Source organism: Alligator sinensis, unplaced genomic scaffold (genome assembly GCF_000455745.1).
Source record: "Alligator sinensis unplaced genomic scaffold, ASM45574v1 scaffold1244_1, whole genome shotgun sequence".
NCBI lineage: Eukaryota > Metazoa > Chordata > Crocodylia > Alligatoridae > Alligator > Alligator sinensis.
The window spans coordinates 497,971-517,464 of record NW_005842591.1 but is presented as its reverse complement, the minus strand read 5'-3'; the positions used below and the strand labels follow the sequence as shown (position 1 = coordinate 517,464).

The following is a 19,494-nucleotide window of genomic DNA, read 5'->3' as shown; positions in this document are numbered from 1 at the left end:
GCCCCAAACACAGCTCCGTGGGTCTGGCTCCGCGCCTCAGGCCGGCCCGCTGCCCCGCAGCCCAGCCCAGCCCAGCCCACCCCGCGCCCCGCCGGCCGGCCGCGTGTCTCCTGACGTTTGTGTTCGCAGGTTGGCCCGCGAGGCTGTACAGGACCTGGTACATCTCGGAGATAGATGTCAAAGGGCCGCAAACCTGCAAGCTAGCGAGCGCCGCGCAGGCCTCCGGAGGTGGGCATGCAGTCGGCTCCGCGTCCGGGGCGCTCGCTCGGGCGCGCGCGCGGGTGCAGGCGGGGACCGCGCTCTGCAATACATCGGGCTTTCCTTCCCCCCCACCCCCACCCCAAAAAAAAAGAAAAACGCGGAGTTGTGAGCGCGCCTTGCTGGTTCTTGAGTGTGTTCACTTGGCTTTCTTCGTCCGCGTGTCCGACCCGGGCGGGCGGACGGTCGGAGGCGCCGTTTCCGACCCGTCCCAGAGCGAGACCGTGGGCTCCAGAGAATATTTTTATGCAGCCGAGTTGTAAACGCTTGTAAATTGGAAGTTGGAAGTGCTGACGCACGGGCTTCAGGCAACCCAAACCGAATCTGTTGCAATCTCTCCGGCTCCCCGAGCTCGGGGGACTCGGGGCCGCGCGCTCTGGGTGTCGCTTCGTTAAAGAAATCCCAGCCCGACTCCCGAGGAGGCTCGCTGCCTCCTTATCTCCTCGGCCAGTTCCAGCAGCCTACGCTGATTTAGGTCGAAGCGTTGAATTAACGCTACTGTTAATTAGCATTATTACTAATAGCAGCGTATAGGGGGGAAGTGGTGGTGGTAAATGTTCGCACGATTAAAAAAACCCCTTTTCTCCCTCATTTGGCGAGCTGAGCCCTGGCACTCCTGTCAGTCTCTCCAGGTTTCGGCGCTGCTTGTGACGGGAGCAGTTGAGTGCTCGGCATGGGAGGCCCTTTCCTACTGAGTGACCTCTATTTTTATTTTTTAAAACCCAAGGAATATCTTTGTTTCGAGGAGGAGTTTTTGCCATGGGCATGTGCAAGACCTGGGGCCTGACTTGTGTTTGCATTCTGCTGGCTTTACCCCGGTGAATTGGGCCTCGGGTACTTTCACGTTGGCGAGGGTGTTGGAGCTCCTGAGAAGCGTGACCAGCGCTCGGGTCGAGGCTCCGGACACGCCGGGACGTGGGTGGGTGGGTGAAGGGGGCTCTGGTCCCACTCCCTCTTGGAGTGGGCTGGGCTAGCTGGCAGGAAAGGGATCCTTCATGGCTCTCTGGCTCTTTGCAGATAGCCCGGCATCGTTTGTTCTCCGGTTGCGTTTGCTATCTCCTCTGTGCAGCCACGAGGACGAGCCGCCTACCTTCAAAGAAACAAAAGCGGGGTATTCTGATGTAATCCCTTGATTTGGCCGGCTGGGGCCACGGGCCGGGGTCAAGACAGTGTTTTCCCTGGGTGTTCTTGTCATTCTGCTTTTTTTGGAGTGGGTGGGCAGACGGGGATGGGAAGGCCAGTGGAAGGGATTCCCGCATCAGTGTTGTCACCTTGTCGGAGCTAAGCACCTCACCTTGAGAAGCGTAGGTGGGAGCCGTGCCTGTTGCTGTCGGCTCTGTTCTGAAATGGAGCCAGGGAATGTTCCAAGGGAGAAGCCTCCAAATGGCTTGCTAAGATGCATCTGGGAGGTAGATGTAGGGTTTAGCCAGAGGCTGGGAAGCAGAGCCGGGGCATGGGCTGGGCCAGAAAATACATTTTGAGGAGCAATTACAAAGGTGGAACTTCTCGAGTGCATCATTTGGCAGTGAAGTGGAGAACACCCTGTCCATCACGGGGGGCCTCTGCAGGAGTTTTGCATAGTAATCAGGGTGGGGAACCGCTTGCCTTAAGCATCCTTCAGCTTAAGAAGCATTACCTTAATTCTTTTTTAATAGGGGAATATAGGACCTTCTTTTTCCCCAAACATAGTGAGCCTGTGGGCTTTGGTTCTCGTTGGCTAATTCCAACCCGGAGGTGTCTGTCACTGATGTTTGTGCACTGACCTCTGTGGTAGTCCTTCTCGCTAGGCAGTGGCAGGCCATGGAGGGAATCGGAGTGAGGAAAAGTTGGCCTTTTGTTCATAGGATCCATGCTGCATCTTCAGAAATAGGCCTGGTGCAGAGGTGGATAGTTCCTCTCTGCAGCTGTAGTTTCTTGGGAATGTTTTAAAATTTGGAGGCTCCAACAGTCTAGAGCAGGGTTGTTGCAGTCTCCACCATGGTGATTATTTTTTTTCTAGATGTATCCTCCTTCCTTGATATCGCTACAGCGCTTTGCTTGATTCTTACTTTTGTAAAAAGCCCAGAGATGCACTGTGTGTCTGTGCGCTAGAGTCAATGGAGTAAGGTTCCCTTCTCGTGGTGGCTTTCTGGCTTGCTGCCTTGCACCGAGGCAAAGCCGAACCCTTTACTGTGGCTTTTAAGTGGCAGGGACACGCTTCCGCTATATGAAGGGCAGACATTTTTCTATTTTAAAAAACCTGTTTGAGGAAGCCGGGTCTGTTTAGGGCTTAATTACAGCTCTTTTTGCGATCAGAAGTTTAACATTTCACATTCTAATGCTTGCCTTTCTGTTTGTGTTTGGCTTTTTCCAGGCTTCAGCGAGCTAAATGGCAATGCAGGAGAAGTATCATTAAAGGGCCTGTGTGCTGACGAAACAACCAGCCCAGCTTCCAGGGTACCCAATGGCAGCCAGCAACTCACAGACACTAATGTGACCCAAAAGCAGACTGTTAAGGCCAGCACCTTTGGGAAAGCCGGAATCAAAACCAAGAACTTCATTCAGAAAAACAGCATGGACAAAAAGAATGACAAATCTTACGAGACTAAACTTAGAGAAAATCAGTCCTCTGACAAGCCAGAGGCAGTATCTATTCCAAATGGTGTTGTGACAAATAATTCTAACTATATCACAAATGGCTATGTAAGCAAAGGAGCTGACAACGATGGCAGCGGCTCGGAGAGCGGCTATACCACCCCTAAGAAGCGGAAAGGCAGGCGCAACAGTGCCAAGGGTTGTGAGAACTTGAATCTAGTGCAGGACAAAATAATGCAACAGGAGGTCAATACCTCGCCCTTAAAACAGGAACTCGAGAGTTTCAAGCCTGACTACAATGAACAAAAGGGGAGCAGAGCGGACAATTCGAAGCCAGTTTGGAAGTACGAGGCTGGGGCCGGAGGAGCAGGCCGTGGGAAACCTGGCATCGGGGAAGTACAGCGAAAGAATTCGGATGCTAAACCTGGGATTAACAGCAAGAAGTTTGAGGACCGGCCCAAAGGGAAGCACGCGTCAGCTTCTGCATCGAAAGAGGACTCATGGACCCTGTTTAAACCACCCCCGGTGTTCCCAGTGGATAATAGCAGTGCTAAAATCGTTCCTAAGATTAGTTATGCAAGCAAAGTTAAAGAGAACCTCAACAAAGCTGCTCAGAACCCATCCACGTCTCCATCATCATCGTCGTCATCGTCTGCCGGGGAAGCTCCGGCCCAAACGTCGAGTCGGCTGTCCCAGGTCCCCATGTCTGCTATGAAATCTGTTACTTCTGCTAGCTTTTCCAACGGGCCAATCTTAGCAGGGACTGATGGGAGCGTGTATTCTCCAGGGACCCAGCCACTGCTCACAACTGCTGCTACTGCTGTCACCTCAGCCTCTCCAGAGTCAGTGCTCCAGGACATGAGTGCAACTTCGACAGCTGTTGAACAGAAGAAGTCTAGCCTTTTTATCTACCCTTCAAATATGCAAACTGTGCTTTTGGGTGCAGCACAGGTAGATCTGCCATCTCAGACCAGTCAGCAGAGCCTGGGGGACATCTTCCAGAACCAGTGGGGTTTATCGTTTATAAATGAGCCCAGCGCTGGCCCGGAGACTGTCATTGGGAAATCCATGGATAGTAAACTCGTGGAAGTGACATTTCAAGGGGAATATCCTGCCACTTTGGTTTCACAGTGTGCTGAGATCATTCCCTCGGGAACTGAACAACCCGTGTTTCCTAAGGCTTATGAGCTGGATAAGCGGACTAGCCCTCAAATTGTTAGTGCTGTTATAAAGCCTGGGACTGCTAGCGAGAGTGGTGACTCGGCCATGGAGCCACATCACACAGGTGACCTGCAAAAGGCAGACACCAGTAGCCAAGGTGCTTTAGTGTTTCTCTCAAAGGACTACGAAATAGAGAATCCTCTGGCCTCTCCCACGAACAATTTGTTAGCCTCCGCCAAAGATCAGAGGTACCAGAGAGGCCTAGAAAGGAAAGATAGCTGGGGTTCTTTTGACCTGAGGGCTGCTATTGTATATCACACTAAAGGTAATGGCTTACGCTTGTTTCCTAGGGGAACTCTCTTCGTTGGCTTGGAAAAATACTGTTCTTTAAGTCTGTTTTCACTTAATGGGAGCTGCGCTATCTTAAAGGTGGCCCTCTTGTTACATTTGTTTAATAACTGTAGAGCTACAAGAAGGCTGTTCTTAAAACACCATCGCAGCGGCTTGGTTTGATTCATCCAGGTTATGTTAAAAGTCCCATGGCCCCATCCATACCAGCGTCACGCGTATGTGATGCTGGTAGCAATAATGGTGAATGGATGTGTTACTTTGGTTGCTGTTCTTGTGTTTGTAGCATATTGAACTCCAGCGCAGTAAGTATGCCATCCCAGAGGCTTGGGCACCAGAGGGGTGGAAACACTGGCAGGGGACCAGCAGGTTCCTTCTGTTTGGTGGTAGGACTGTCTTAAGTAAAGGGCCCTTGGGGTTTGCTCTCAAATTTTTCAGCTGCTTGGGTCTAGTTGCCTCTTCTTGAATTCGACAGTGAAAATTCTCCATCTTGCTTTAAAGAAAGACAAAGTCATTCTTCACTTGCCCCCTCCCTTTTTTTTTTGTTGCTGTTTGTGCTGTGGTTCCTTGTCAGAGCCCTGCTAACCGCCTCAAAGGCTGTTGCCATGAACATTGACACATGGTTATCATGCCTCTGTAAGTGCTGCTGGAATTCTCTTCTCTTGGGAGGCTAAATCCTTTTACCATGCTTCCATCTTTGTCGAGGACCTTTAGAGTCCGACTTTACGAAGCCAGGAGCATCTTCAACGTGACTCGGATGCGCACAACTAGGGACCAAGGGAGAAAAGTGGCTAAGCAAGCCCCTCTTTGCCCTTTGCCTCTAGGCTTTGACAGGCTCAAAAGCTTCCTGTCCTGGTCTGTACTCAAGTCTTGTGGCGCTCCAGATACAAGCTCTGCAGACCCCTGAGGGGACAGAACCAGGAAGCTAGCAGTGTGCTGTTCTTTAATGAATGCCTGGGCAGTTCCCCTCTTGTTCTCCCTTTCTCTCTCACTCTTCCTCTCCCTTCTCTTCCTTCCCACCTGCAAGCTCCCAACAGCCTCATGGCTTGACCAGAGCTGCCCCTAAGTGGGTTCTTTAATGGCCTCTGCAGGAACTTGATTCATCGCAGCCGGTGGCAGAGAGGTTCCCTTTACTAGGCTGTCCTAATTAATTTGGGGAGAGCACAGAAATGGTGGTGGCTTCTGCTAGGTCATCTGCTAGCTTCGAGGCATCACACCCCAATATCTTGCACGTCAGGCACTTGTGTTCTCTGTGGGAATAACTTGAGATTTAGCCATTTATTTTTGTCTGTTCCTTGAGGTTTTCTTTTGGTTTCCTGCAGTCCTGAAGCAGAACTCTGGACGAATCTCTTGTCTGTTGGCTTGAGTGTCCCCAGCCCCTTGGAGAAAACCAGGGCTGCCAGGGGAGTTGTTAGGAGGTCTCGTCCTGCTGAGCAGGGGAGGGGGGCTCAGCAGCAGGTGCAGATTGGGTGGGTTTTAGTTTGCCTTTGCTAAATTGAATTTAAAAATCAGCTGCTTGGATCCCTTGGAAAAGAGGAGCGATTGCATTGCTCTGCAGGCCTTCCTAAGGAGGTGTGAACTTCAGAGCTGGCCCAGGAAAGTTTGTTTAGTTTTTTGTTTTGTCGGTTGTTGTTTTATTTTTAAATACAGGCATTAATCATGGCTGGGGTAGAAATAAACCCTGAGCTGGAATCAGAGCCTTTCTGCAGTCAGTACCTGCTGTCCTGCCCTGGCCTTTGTGTTGCGCATACACATGGTTTCTCTATTGCCCACTGTTTCACACCATCAAAGCAAAACCTGCTGCCATTCTGTGGTGCTGGGGGGGGTGGGATGGGGTCAGGCCTAGCCTCTTTCCTTTCTTTCCTGTCTTCCCTCTTAATTTCTCTGATGCCCTATTCAAGGTTTCAGCTAGGTTCCAGTCTAGAAGACACAATGGGCACCTGGTGCTGCTTCCACTGTTGCACCTTTCATTTGGGGCGGGCAGCTGAGAACAGCCAGGGCTGCAGCTCGCTCTTCAGGACTTGCCGAAAGCCTTTGCTAGCTCTGGAAATGGAAACCAGAGTGTGTTTTCTGTTTTGCTGCTTGATGTTGCCTCTCTGGGCTTGTGGAGGGATGCCAGCAGGGTGCAGAGCAGTGTTCCTGGAGCGGTATTTTATGGATCTGTGGGGTGCCTGCCACACTGCGTGCCCTCGCATCTAGCTGCCCAGTGCGGTGCCCTGCTTGGAGCACCGTCCTGCAGTCGGGGTCGGGGAGGTGTGCTGGAGAGCTCTGTTGCCCAAATCCACCTCCGGGTTCAGGCTGATGGTAGCGCTCTGCAAGTGCCTTCTGTTGCGCTACAGTCCTGCCACAGCGCTGGAGCGCAAAGCCGTGCCTCGTAGCAGGTGGAGTTGTGGAGCTTGCAGGGCAGCAGAGTGATGGCAGATCCCCCACAGTTGCCATCATTTGTCTTGGGTGGAAGTTGCTGCTCTACAAGCACCAAGTTTCCATGAAATCAGCATAGGACTTGTTGTCCAGCTGTCCGCAGTGACGGGAAGCTGAACGCTTTTGGCCCTTGGTGTGGCCAGCAGGGTGTTTGAATGGCTGCATTTTTAGTGAGGCTGGATTTGACTGCTGGGAGGAAATTGCACCTTTCTCTGTTACAAGCAGGTGGACGAGGAGGAACAAGTGTTGATGCCATGTCAGCCAGGTATCGGGTCCCTGTCGCCAGTGTGCACTGGGGTGAGGCAGCATCCCAAGCAAGGTCTAATGGCCCTGGGCCTGGTAGATGAATCCTAACAAGCCAGGACCAGGCTAATTCTAGTTGTGCTCTCTGGCCATGCATGTTTCAGCCCAGGGTTTGAAAGGGCTTTGCAAAATGGGATTGAAGCAGGAAGGGCCTGCTCTTGCGGTAATGGGGGCGATGACACGCAGAGTAGCAGCTGGGATAGCCCTGGCGTCACGAGGGAAAGTGTAGGTCAGTGCCCTGCTGGCGGTCGGGGTCCCTGGGGAGTGATGAGAGGAGAGCTTGTTTGCATGTATGCAGTATGCCGTTTCCCATGCTGTTGGACCAGCACCCCAAGCAGCCTGTCCGCGCACGCTCAGGTACTCAGTGGTGCTTTGTGGGGCTAGACTAGGGGACCACAAGATCCAATGCCAATTTGACCTGGATAATACGGGCCTTAGACTTTCCCCCCATAGTTCCTCCAGGAGAGGGCCTTGGTGATGAGGCAGGGGTTTGCTTCCCTCCTGATTTTAATTCTGGGCCCAAGCACCAGCCTGACATTCTTAAAAGGTTTTTCTTTTGCTGAGACGAACCGTGGCCCTTGCAGATCCTTTCTCTTACTTGAGCAAGATGTAGCCAGCCCAGCTACACTTCAGTTGCGGTGGAGACGTCCTTGTGGCTTCAGTTCTTCCTTCAATGGACAAAGTATTATGCTTGTATCCTGAACAGCTGTGATTTACAACCTTTTGCTGTGTTAAAACAGCTGCCCTGTTCCAGGCCGCAGGTAGCTGGATTTTGGAGGCTCTGTTCTGGGATGGAAAGCTCAGGGATAGGAACATCACAGGCTAAAGGAGACTTGGGTCCTGCTGTACAGGACCCAAAGACCATGAAGGTGGTAGAGGCAGAGTGCCACGCTCGCATCTTCCTGTCCTTTCCAGCCCTGAGTTGCTCCCGGTGCTGCTGCTTTGTTCCTTCTCCGCGTCTCCACTGCGCCAGCGTCTCTGCTCGCATGGAAAATGGAACGCGGCAGCGTGGGCCAGCCAGGAGCGGCTCTTGCTAGAACAGCGAACTGGGTCAGAAGAAAGAGTCGAGCTGTGAATTCAGCATTTTTTGTCCTCTGGAAAAAGATGACTTGGTTTTTCCCCCCTCCTCAGTGGAGAGAGCGAGATGCCCGGTCCCTGTCTCGGGGTCCTGATGCTGATGGGGTTTGTCAGCATCTGTTTTCTTTCGGGGCTCAGGATCTGGGGTGCGGAGTCAAGACGCGGTGCACAGCTTGGTGTGACCCTTCCGGTTGTCCCCTCAGTGAGGCTGGAATGTGGCATTTATGTCTTCTAGCTGGCAGGTTGGGATGGAGGGATTGAAGCTCAGACTAACTGCCACCTCCCTCTTCCTGGCTTTCCTGAGCTGTTCCCTCCAGCAGGCAGTTCCCAGCTCTTATAGTATATTTAAACGAATAAGCATGAAACCCGCTCGCTGTGTGCGAATCCACGCTGACTTGTCTGTGCTGGTGCCCTCTAGAGAGAGGCATCTCGCATACATCCTCATAGACAATCGCAGCTGGGGATCCTGTGTATTCAGGCTAGGCCCATGTGTAAGCAGGCCATGGGGGAACTGCACTGAAATCTGTCTGGGTGCCGGCATCAGTTCGTTGGTAGGATCAGGGCCTTGGGGCCTGGACTGTTCAATCCATAGGGCGTTCACCTGAAATTACCCAGCGTTTTCCAAAAAGGCAGTTCTGTGCTGCAGAGTCTCATGGGCCATGTGGGTTTCTGCCACTGCAGATGTCAAGTGCTTGGTTTTGGGATGTTGCGGAGAGCGAAAGATGCATGCGTGTGTGATTGTATCCCATTCTTGGAAAGGAGCGAATGGATTCCTGTTTAATTCTCCTTTGTATTTGAGTGTTACACCTCAACTAGTCTCCTAGCCCTTGAGAAATGGTTATAGATGATCACAACCTGTGATGTAGCCCAGAACCTGGGGGGGGGACTTAAAGTAGTTCCTAGAAGTACAGTAGACCAGTATTTCGAGGGTTACAGTTGTTGTGGGAATACTTCATCTCCTGGGTTATTCTCTTGCAGCTGGCTCAGGAGAGTGTTTTTGCTCTGTGAAACTATTTCAGCAGATAAATAAAATGGCCAGTGTGCAGGGTAATTGCATGTGAGCATTGCAAACCCATTGCAGAAGAGGAGACATTGTGTTTTGTCCTTGCTGACCCCTCCCCGGAGTTCATTCCAGGTTAAAGACCATCTGACTCATATGCATATGAACCCTAATTCTGTTCCTTCTCAGCACACCAGGGCCGTAACAGTTGTAGGTTGTTCCCACCTCCTTTCCCCTGTGGCCTGACCCATTTACTGGCTACCTGTAGTCTTGGCAGGTTCCTGACTTCCATCTCACGTGGTGTTATTACTACCACTAGCATTCCAGAGCTGTCACCAGTGTGCCCGTTAGCAACCTCCCTACCCAGCTCCTGCCCCCAGCCCAGTTATCACAATTACTGGCTTTACTTTCTGCAAGCAAGTACGCTTAGAGATGATCTTTTATTTTGAAGCAAGTGTGCTTAACGCTTCTTTCCACAGCCCTAGCACCCAGACTTCCAAGCCTTCAGTCATAAATTGCACCTCCGTGAATACCGTAAGCCACGCAATACGAAGTTGTTACGCGGTTACCCTTGTTTCTGTTGACTAGGTTTCTAAAGGTCTGCTTCCAGGCAGTGTTGGGATTCCATAAAAGAGGCCCGTTTCTGCTGCAGCTTCCTTCCTAACGCCCTGCACGTAGAGCTGTGCATGGGGCTCTCGCTTAAACAAGCGTTGCTGTATTTCTTTGCTTTTATTAGGTAAACAGAAAATGTGCGCTCCTTCCATGGGCACTTGTTTCAGTTGGCTCCCCCGTGCTCTGCCAGTAAGTTGTATGTCAGGCAAACGGCCGTGCAGTCTGGTTGGTATCTCTGCAGGCTGCCCCTTGTTCTCTGTATGTTGGCAGAAGTGATTAATTCCCTGGCAGTCTTAGCAGAGTCCAGTACCAGGATGTATGGCATGCCTCAGCGCATATGCACTATGAACTGGGAAAACTTCACCCCAGCACTTTTAATGTTGCATACAATATCTGTCTTGTCCTAAGAATGAGTGCTTGGGTTGCACGCAGAGCCATAGGCCTGGCTTCCGAGGGACATGGCAGTTACTGTACTAAACCCTGAAGTGAGGTGCTGATTTGTAAGGGTGGAAATGACAGGTGACCACTCATGTCTGATGGTGAGCCGGCTGCTTGACTTCTTGGGCTCTGGGCCTCTTAATTGCTAGAGTAGTAGAGGGGACTCTTGGTATCTTTTGGACCCTGCATGCAGGAACGGGCCCTGTCCCTGGTAACTCTGACCGTTACAGCCCAGTGACCAGTCCTGGGTATCGAAGCAGCAGGGTCGGATGTGTTAGTGATTGAAGCGGCATCCTGCAAAACACTAATGCTCCTGTTCTTTTCCTCCACAGAAATGGAATCTATTTGGAATTTGCAGAAGCAAGGTAAGGATTTAAGAAATAAACCAGCCACGCGCAGCAGTAATGAGCTTCTCTGTTACCTGGGACTGCAGCCTCCCGGTTAAGGGCTGAGCGTCAGGAAGCGGTGGCCAGGGTCAAGGTGGTTGAGGTGTAGAGCAGTGAGGCACCTGGGGCTTGGCTCTCAGATGTGCTCACCATTGGCAGCTGCAGCTGCTGCAGTTCTCTGTGCTTGGGGTCTCTGAGAATGGGGCTGCTCAGCTCCGTCATCATGAATGGGTTTCAGGGAGATCAGATTGTGGGGAGAAAAAAAGCCCCAAAGTCCATGGGACAGCGTAGCAGGTTTACTACATCCGGCAAGTTTGGAATTGCCGGTGTCAGACATCACCTGAGTATCAACATTAAATTCCTGATGCATCCTCAGGTTCCAGCGGTAAAAACGAAGTTTATACGAGCTTGTGGGAAGAATGCTAATGGAGATATTGGTGCTTTTGCTGTGTTACTGCACTGATCTGACGTTGGGAGGAAGCACTTGTCTGTATGGAGTCAGTTAGGCCCTTGAATATGTTGGCTGGAGGTGCTGTTGCTTGGAGTCCCCGGGAGCGCTGCACAGCCTCCTTTGTGTAGAGGAAGTCTATCAGTGACATGTCAGAGCGGAGAGGAAACTGCCTCTTAAATTGTGGCTCTCTAGCCAGAGAAAAGGAAAAGTTTTGCTAACAATTAGCCAAGTGTTTTGTGGCCCTCCTTGTCCACGAGTATCTTCTGCTTCCAAACCTGCAAGTGGTTTAATTAATGCTGAATTTAATTTTTTGTTTTCAGATCCCAAAAGGATAATCACTTACGATGAAGCCATGGATCATCCAGATCAGTGAAGGTAGCAGGACAAGACTGCCTGTTATAACCTTTATGCAGCACTAGTGCTGTTCACAGGGGACAAAAGGCTTTTATGCTCCTTCTAAATCTTCAGTGCAGCAGAGGAACCATAACTAGAATCACAGGATAATATATACAAATATATATATAGTTATTTAAAAAAAATGGCGACTGAAAGTAATTAGACTTCTTAAGGAATCTGAAAATTTATTTCAGCAGACTACACACGTGATTATTTAATCTCCGGTACTGAATAGATTTTTTTTTTTTTTTTTTTTTGGGGGTTCCTTTTTTTTTTTCCTTGGGGTTTTTTTTTTTTCCGTTTCATTTTCTTTTTGTTTAAAGAGTGAATGCAAGGGATTAACGAACACAGACTCAAGTCACAAGCTTGGTTCTAAAGTTCCTGCTGTCGTCAACAAGGGCAACAGTGACCCGCTGGGAGGCATTTCCACTTGATGAGGTTTCTGTTTCTTGTTCTGTGACTGTAGAGATACACTAATCACAGGGAAATCGGGATGATCTACCATCCTCCATCTCCCCTGCTCCCCTCCCTTTCCCCTTTTTTTTCCCCTTTTTTCTTTTTTTTTTGGTTTTATTTTGAGCCCTGCGAGAATGCTGGAGAAACGCCTTGAAGCTTGCAGGGTTTTTTTGTTTCCAGAGAATATAATCCACATGTCTTGTCAGGAGTAAAGCAGCCAATCACGTGCTGAGAAAATTGTCTTAAAACATCGTTCTTCTAGGGGAAAGCTTGTAATACTGCAATTCTGGGATACACGTTGATCTTAAAGGCTCCGGTTACACGTTGGACTATTACAACTGAAAAGCTCTCTCTCATGAGTGTCATTTTAAAAGACAACATGCAAAATAAGCAATTGGTTTAGGCATTTAATATGGAAAAAGAAAAAAAAAACCCTGTTCCCACACTTTTATGCCATTGTATCACTGGGAGCAAAAAAAAATTATATATATATATATCCTGCTTTCAACTGTAGGTGCTTCATATTTGCTCTGTCTGTCTCTTAACACTAAATGTGCTGGGTTTTTTTTTCCTCTTTTCATTGAAAACCTGAAGAGAAATTGTTTGTGTTCTGCTAACTTTCACCCTCCTTGAATTATTATTTCTCTTTAGAAATTAAAAAAGAAAAAAAGAAAAAAAAAAAAGAGAAAGATTAAAAAAAAAAAAAAAACCAACAAAAAAAATAGAAGAAAAAAATAATTGGGAACTCGAACCCTTTCTGATTTGCCCCTAGAAAGCAATGGGTGGGGTCTGCTCTCCCACCCATTGGAAATACTCTTTTATATTTTAATGCAGTCTGTGTATTTCTGAGCTCTTTTGCTGCTTCTAATTATATCTCTATTAAAATATATTTTATTACAAGAGCAAAATGAGGGTTTAGGAATGAAAAAAAGAAAAAAAAATAAGAAAAAAAAAAAAAAAAGCCAAGAGTAGAAATGGAAGGAAGGCTTTGTGGCGAGGGCAGGGGCACGGGGCAGGAGTCAGGCTCCAGTGCCGTAACGTGTATTGTCGTGCTGCCGCTTCCGTGTAGCATGTTATATAACGTGTCAGGGTCAGGCTTTGTGTTTTAAAGGTGCACAATTCCAGGGGTCCAATGCAAGACCGAGCAAGTCATCCTTCCCAAACCAAACGTATCTTCTGGCCTCTTCAACTCCACGCATCCACTGTGCTGAAGTCTCCTGGTGTGTTCACAGCTAGCTACTAGCTAAGAAGTGGGCATTTAGGTCAACTGCAGTTAGTGTCTGGTAAAATTAGACTGGATCCCAACGGGCATTAGGGGAAGAAGAAAACCCCATTATTTCTGCTTACCCCTTGTGCTTAGATGTATCCACTTTTTTTTTTTTAAATTAGAGGTATGTAGCATGCATATTTTAATCATTTAGTGCTTTTTATTAAGGTTGTTCCTGAATGAAGCTGTTGGGTTCATAGTGGAACAAAGAAACTGAATTCTGTATGTTTTTTGTTTGTTTGTTTTTTTAATGGCTAGCTTTCTGCTAGGCTTAGTTTTTAAAGTATAACTATGGATTGCCTACTCCATTTTATGTGTAAAACAGCTATATATATGTATTAGACCTAATATATATATATAGTAGTAACTTATTGTATGAGTCCAGGTTCAGAAACTTGTGGTTGGCCAGTCATGGAATAGTTCTGTTTCACCTCCAAACTGTACCGCCTCGGCAGGTGGTTGTGGTTTCGGACGTCTCTTGATACGTTTACAGGTGTTCTCCCGCGTTCCTGGTTTTAACTGTGTCGCGTCTCCTGACCGCTTGCCAAAAGTTGGAATTGCCGCCGGCTCTCCCGCGGGGGAGCGCCGTGGGGTTCATGAGCCTTAACGTGTTGAACAAACTGGAAAAGGCGACCTAAAAGACTGAGGCAGAAGGAGCGTGAGGCCGATGGCAGCTCTCCAGTTTGTTTGACGGGCTTTAAGGTTCGGCTGTACTTTATTTGCCTTGTGTAATCACTCGCCGCCTTAAGGGCTGGATTCCATTTAAACAAGCAAACGAGCTGTTGAGCTTGCCTGGGGCATCCGGCCCTGCCCAGACCCTGTTTGTGGGGCCGCTCTGGTGCAGAAGCTGAACAGCAGTAACATTTAAACTGAATCTGACCCTTAGCGTTAGAAATCCCTGTCTTGCTGAAAAATTGAGGAAACTCCTCTTAGCCTAGTCCAGTTTGTTTTTTAAATAGCAAAGTTCTCCAAGAAATGAGAGACTAATCTGTCTAAGTATTGTCCCCGCTCCTCTCACTCGCTGCCCCATCCTCTTGCCCCTTCCCTCCCTCTGCAGCGCTCTCCACCGTGTTCTCCAACATCTCACCTCTCTGACTGCTTCCCTTCAAACTTCCATTGGTTGTAAGAGTTGGATGCGAGCGGTTAGGAAACTTTCCAGCTTGTTAACAAAGGCAGTATTTCTGGGTAACAGGTTTGATAGACTTCATTGCCTAGGGACAGGCAGGACCATGGAATAAACTTTGTGCTGTTTTGTAACACGTAACCCTCTCTGTCTGTCCGCAGTCTCCTCCTGACGTCCTCACACAATTCTTTACTGAGCACTTATTAAAAATATCTTAAGATTTAATCTGTTTTCTGATTATTTTTGTGTAAGTTGCTAAAGACTGAAGTCGAGCTGTGACTAATTTAGCGCGGTGAAATACTGCTAGCGTGTTACGCTGATCAGTCTCGCGAGTTTTCCTTTGACTCAGAGTATTAGTACTGTAGCATAAACCAAATACAGCCGAGAGGAGGAGCGTGGTGGCTCCCACTCTAGGGCCTGACCATGGTGTGCGTGCGTGTGTGTGTGCGCATGTGTGCGTGCGTGCGTGCGGGGTGTGGGGAGCGACGGCCGGGAGCCAAGCGGTTGCGTGTGCTGGCGTTTCCTTCGCGTTGGGAGGATGAACGCTGTATTTATTTGTGCCTGTTGCTTTCCTCACACCAAGCCAAGTGAATTTAACACCAAACCCTGCAGGACCAGTTGTACAGGAGGGGGGCACTAAAAACGGATCGGGACTGGCTTGGTTTTTAATCGCTATGAAGACACTGGGGCAGGCAAAAAGCATCTTTTGCCTTTGCATTGACTGTAGGCCCCGAGAGTCAGCCCCTTCCGCTTCCCCAGCCCCCCAGCCTTGGCTGCCTCGCGCCAGGTGAGGTTGGATATTTATTTTAGTCGTTATTCCTGCACAAGCCGAGTGCATGCATGCGTGTGTCTGTCTGCGGCGTCTTCCCTCTCCCCACCCGACGGGGGTCTGGCAGCTCTGCACCCCTCTCCCGACAGGCTCTGGGCGTGCTCGGTGCACTGTCTCGTGCCCGCGAAGCCTGGACGTGCACCAAATTGAACACTTTGGGGTGGATTTCTTTTTGCTGGGCTGAAGTGTGTTTTGTCCACGCCAAGGGATGGCCTGCAAGCTGCTCTCTGCTCTCTTCCCCTTCCCTCCGATAACGGCAGTCGCTTTCCTTTCGCGGAGATGGGAATCGGTCTTTCTGCTGCCCTGGCCCGGTGTCGGGAGGCGCTGTGCTGCTGCAGGAGTCTTGACCTGTATTGGATTTATAAACGATCGCCCAGGACTCCAGCTCCTTGTTTGGGAGCCCGTTTCCGGCTGTAGCAGCCAGTGCACGCTCTGCCCACATGTGCTCCTTTGAGGCGTATGCCTGTAGCACAGATGGCTGCAAGGCTCAGCTCTTCTTCCAACCTCTCCTGAATTGTTGAATCAGTCGTTTGCCTTCTCAAAGCACTGCGATGTCCCCAATGTGCAACAGCTTTTTTTTGGATTGGAAATGCACCCTGTAGTCAGCAGCTGGGGGACGGTGGGGAGAGCAGGCAGGAGAATGCAAAGGAAACCTTTCTCCTTTCATAACCAACTCCCGGGATTCATAGGCAATAAGCGCTTTCCTGCCACTGCCTTCAAAGCCTGTGACTTTGACACGATGCGCTTTCCTTGGACGCGGCGCCTTCAAGGCACTGGTAAGAGTAGAAACATTTCTGGACGGGAGCATGGCAAGACATTGCAGCCGCCTAGTAAATGCAGAACAGCTCGTGTGTGCGTGTGGCTAGCAGTTTTCCTGGGTGTTCAGTTTTTGCTCTTTCTGGCCTGGCAATTTAATTTTAGTAAATCACAAGTGTCTGGTGCTTTCAGTAACCCTGTCGCACGGTTTTTGTGTGCGCGCGCCTGCGTGGGTGTGTTTTAGAGTCCGTCTTCATTGCACAGGCTGTTTCCAGGGGAGGAGAGAGCCAGACTAGGTGCGATGCAAGCTGCTCCAGCAGTTCACGCGTGTGCACAAGGCAAGGTTCACTCGGGTTGTGAGGTGGGGAGGAGATGGAGGGACTGCACAGATAGATGTCTGGCTTTGTGCCCCCAGGGGCAGGAGCCAAACGAGCCTGTCCTCACAGGGTAAAAGCGAACCCCATTGAGAACCGGGGATCTGGAGTGACTAGCAGGGCTGCGTCCCCTCGGTCAGACCTGCTGCCTCGCCCAGATCGTGGAGCTGCAGCAGTGTGCGCTGCGTCTTGTGCCGCCAGGGTACAGCCGGCTTCCTTGCGTCCCGCTGAAAAGTCCTCCCAAGTCGCGTAGCTTGCCCCCGAGGCAGCGGGCGTCCGAGACGGGGCAGGGTGCCCGCTTGGTCCTTGCTCTCCGAGTAGTCCCCTTGTCCGGCGTGGGCTGCGCAGGACATCGGGTGGCTGTTGTGAAATCACAGTCCCGGTAATGGGACAAAAGTCAGGGCCACGCTGGGCCGGGGGGACTGAGCTGTAGGTCTCGTTGACTGTTAAATCAGAAAGCGTCATTTGCGTTTGGGGTTCAAAAGCCATTTTGTAACAGCAGTATCCCTTTTCTACGGCCTTATCGATGAGTCTGAGTATGGTATCCTTTTATTTTATTGTATTTTATTTTTTAAATGAGTCGGCTCCATTTCCTTCTCTCTGTGGCATGAGAATTGTGTGCTGAGACCAGACGAACGTTTAGCCGTTGTCTGACTTGCAGTTTTCTGATCAAAGCTGTCTGCTCCCCATATGGTCTTTCCTCAGGTGCTAAACAAGGGTTCCAAAAAACGGATACTGCTTTAGAAGATTCTGCTTTATTCTTAAAATACATATTTTTTCCTTAGGTGTTGTAAAAATTCAGTATTTTAACAAGGATTTCTTTTTGAGTGTGTAAATAGTTCGGTTTTACCCCCTACCTTTTTGTCGAGACTCTAGCATCTAATTTTCCTTTGCTTCTTTCGAGAAGGATCCTCTTGTGACCTTGAAGACATTTCATTTCAGTGTTGCTGCATTTAAGATTTGAATCGACAACTGTTCCCGTCTTGGATTAATGCTACTGCTGCTATGAGTAACTCTGAAAACCGAGAATGTGATGCACTTTTTTTACATGACCATATAGTTCCTCTAAGGATGGTTTGATCCCTCCTGTAACACAGCCACTAATTTGAAGGGGAACCTAGCAACTGCAAGCCCGGAGAGACGCCAGGGTTTGGGAGCTGAGCGTAACTAACTGGTGCTGAACCATCTTTGAGAATTACTATGCAATGCAATGCCAGCAAAGGAAAACTGTGCTAACTTGAAAGAACACTGTGTATTTTTTCCCTCCTTCCTTGCTTCGAGCCGCTGTCGGAAGGGCAATGCGAATCTCTGAGGTCTGTAACTTTCTCTTCCTTTTTGGCTGGAGCGGGGAAGACGACCACGGATAATCTTGGGTCAGCGGACTGTGCCCTAGTGGCTTGCTGCTCGTGCAGATACTTGGCAGGCCAGTGCTGATCTCAGCAAGATCGCTTTTTGAACGCTTCGTCGCCAACAGTATCGGAAGTCACATGAGCTTCCCCCGGGGCACGGGGCAGCCCGGCTGGCCTCCGCCGTGGGCATTCTCCACCTGTTCTGCCAAGCGTATGGAGCAAGGCCTGGGGATGTCCGCTCTCTGCTGCGCCAGGGCACCGGCTCGCAGCCTGGAACGGCTCGCCTCCGTCGCTCTTTGCCAACCCGTTCACGAGCCGAGCGCTCCCTTGCTTTGCTGAGGTAACCCTGGCAGTCCGGAGCAATGCTGGCTCTGAAGGAGGCAGGCGAGGGGAGAGGTGCCAGGAACTGAAGAGAACCGGCTTGACCTCTCTGCTGATCACAGACTCTTTCAGCAAAGGGGGTGTTATTTGTACAGACGAGAGAAGGCCGGAGGGGGCACGGGCAGGGTGAGCGTGCCTGGGAGATGCAGCCCCGCTGCCGGCAGCATGGCAGGGGGATACCGCTGCCGGCTTCACTAGCTTCTCCGGCGCCGGGGCTTTGCTGAGCAGCATTTTGCTTTTTCTCCTCTTAACGTGCCTTCCGGGGGTGAGAGAGTTTCTTTCGAACAGAGGCTGCAGGTTGCTCGAGTCTCTTGCGAGCTGCTGGTGCCCGGGGTCGGTGGCTGGCCGCCTCGCTCGCGCGCCTGGCATTGCAAGCGCACCCCTCCTGCCGTCTACATTGGCTGCAGTGCTCCGTAACCAGCTGCTCGCTGTTGAAACGGGAGCCTTATCTCTGAGCTGACTCTGAATAGTGGCTGTTTTACACGCTGGGGGGTCATCCCAGTCCTATAGCATAGCACCTTCCTCTCTTAACGTGACCTTCGCGCGCGCGCGCGCGCGTGTGTGTGTGTGTGTGTGTGTGAGCACGCGTGTGTGACAAATTCTGGCTTGCTGCTCTTCTGTTAACACGAGGAGGTTTTGTAACGCTTTGTCTGCAAAACGAGCGGTAGTCTGGAACCGAGTTCAGGCTTTTCTGCAGAGGCTGAAAATTGTTTCCCAAGGGGCTGTTTTTCCTTCCCAGGTAGTTTCGTTTCTTTTTTCTTTCTTTCGTTCGTTCTTTAAAAAAAAAAAAAAAAAAAGGAAAAAATAAAAAGATGAAAAAATTTTGTAAAGGAAAAAGACGACGCACCTTGCTTAAGTAACGTTCAGAGAAACGCTTATGTTTGCAACCCGTTTGCCTCCAGAATATTGAACTGTGCAATTCTTGGCTTTCTCCATTCGGCACCTCTCTCTAGATTCACTCTCCCTGATGTGTGGTTTCTGTTCGAGTCTCTGTACTTCTGCCACTGTAAATGTGAAAGCTTGCTTGCATTACTTTTTAGAAATGCATTTTGCACACGCGGGTTTCGCTGAAGCTCCGTGAAAAGGTTAGTTCTAAGCAGATGAATAAAGCTATGCACATGTTTTGAAAGATTTTAATTTGTCCCTCATTACCAGAAGTGACTTATCTGCCCTTTTTTTTTTTCTCTCGCATTCCTGTGCTATCATCGCGTCCGTTGGCTTTCCCATCTCTGCACGAGTCTGACCTGAGGTGACAGTTCTGTGCTAGCTGTTAGCTGTAGCAGAAACCAGGGCCTCTTCAGTTCAGTTCAGTTCAGTTCAGTTCAGTTCAGTAGCCTGGGTTGCATTTGAAAAGGAAAAGCAGCTTCGCTGGGGGAGGAGAGGGTGCCGCGGTTGGCTTTCCGGCCGTGCTAGCAGGTGACCTGGTGTCTTCCTTCCTGTTGTGCAGGTTGTGACTGGGGGACAGCCGTCGGTGTGCCCGCACCAGCCCTCTGGAGGGGCCGTGGTGCAGATCCCGGTCGTGCTGGCTGTTCTT

The 19,494-nt window shown here is 50.0% G+C and overlaps 1 protein-coding gene across 1 annotated transcript in view; it reads left to right on the top strand.

Annotated features, from left to right (window-relative positions):
* NUFIP2 (NUFIP2, FMR1 interacting protein 2) overlaps positions 1 to 18,757 on the top strand; it is a 20,870-nt gene extending 2,113 nt beyond the window's left edge. Inside the window, exons 2-5 of the mRNA XM_025214607.1 lie at positions 41 to 228; positions 2,612 to 4,318; positions 10,525 to 10,557; positions 11,350 to 18,757. Of these exons, the coding sequence (XP_025070392.1) occupies positions 41 to 228; positions 2,612 to 4,318; positions 10,525 to 10,557; positions 11,350 to 11,402 (1,981 nt within the window). The 3' untranslated portion in view covers positions 11,403 to 18,757. The remainder of the gene's footprint in view (positions 1 to 40; positions 229 to 2,611; positions 4,319 to 10,524; positions 10,558 to 11,349) is intronic.
* The last annotated feature ends 737 nt before the right edge of the window (positions 18,758 to 19,494 follow it).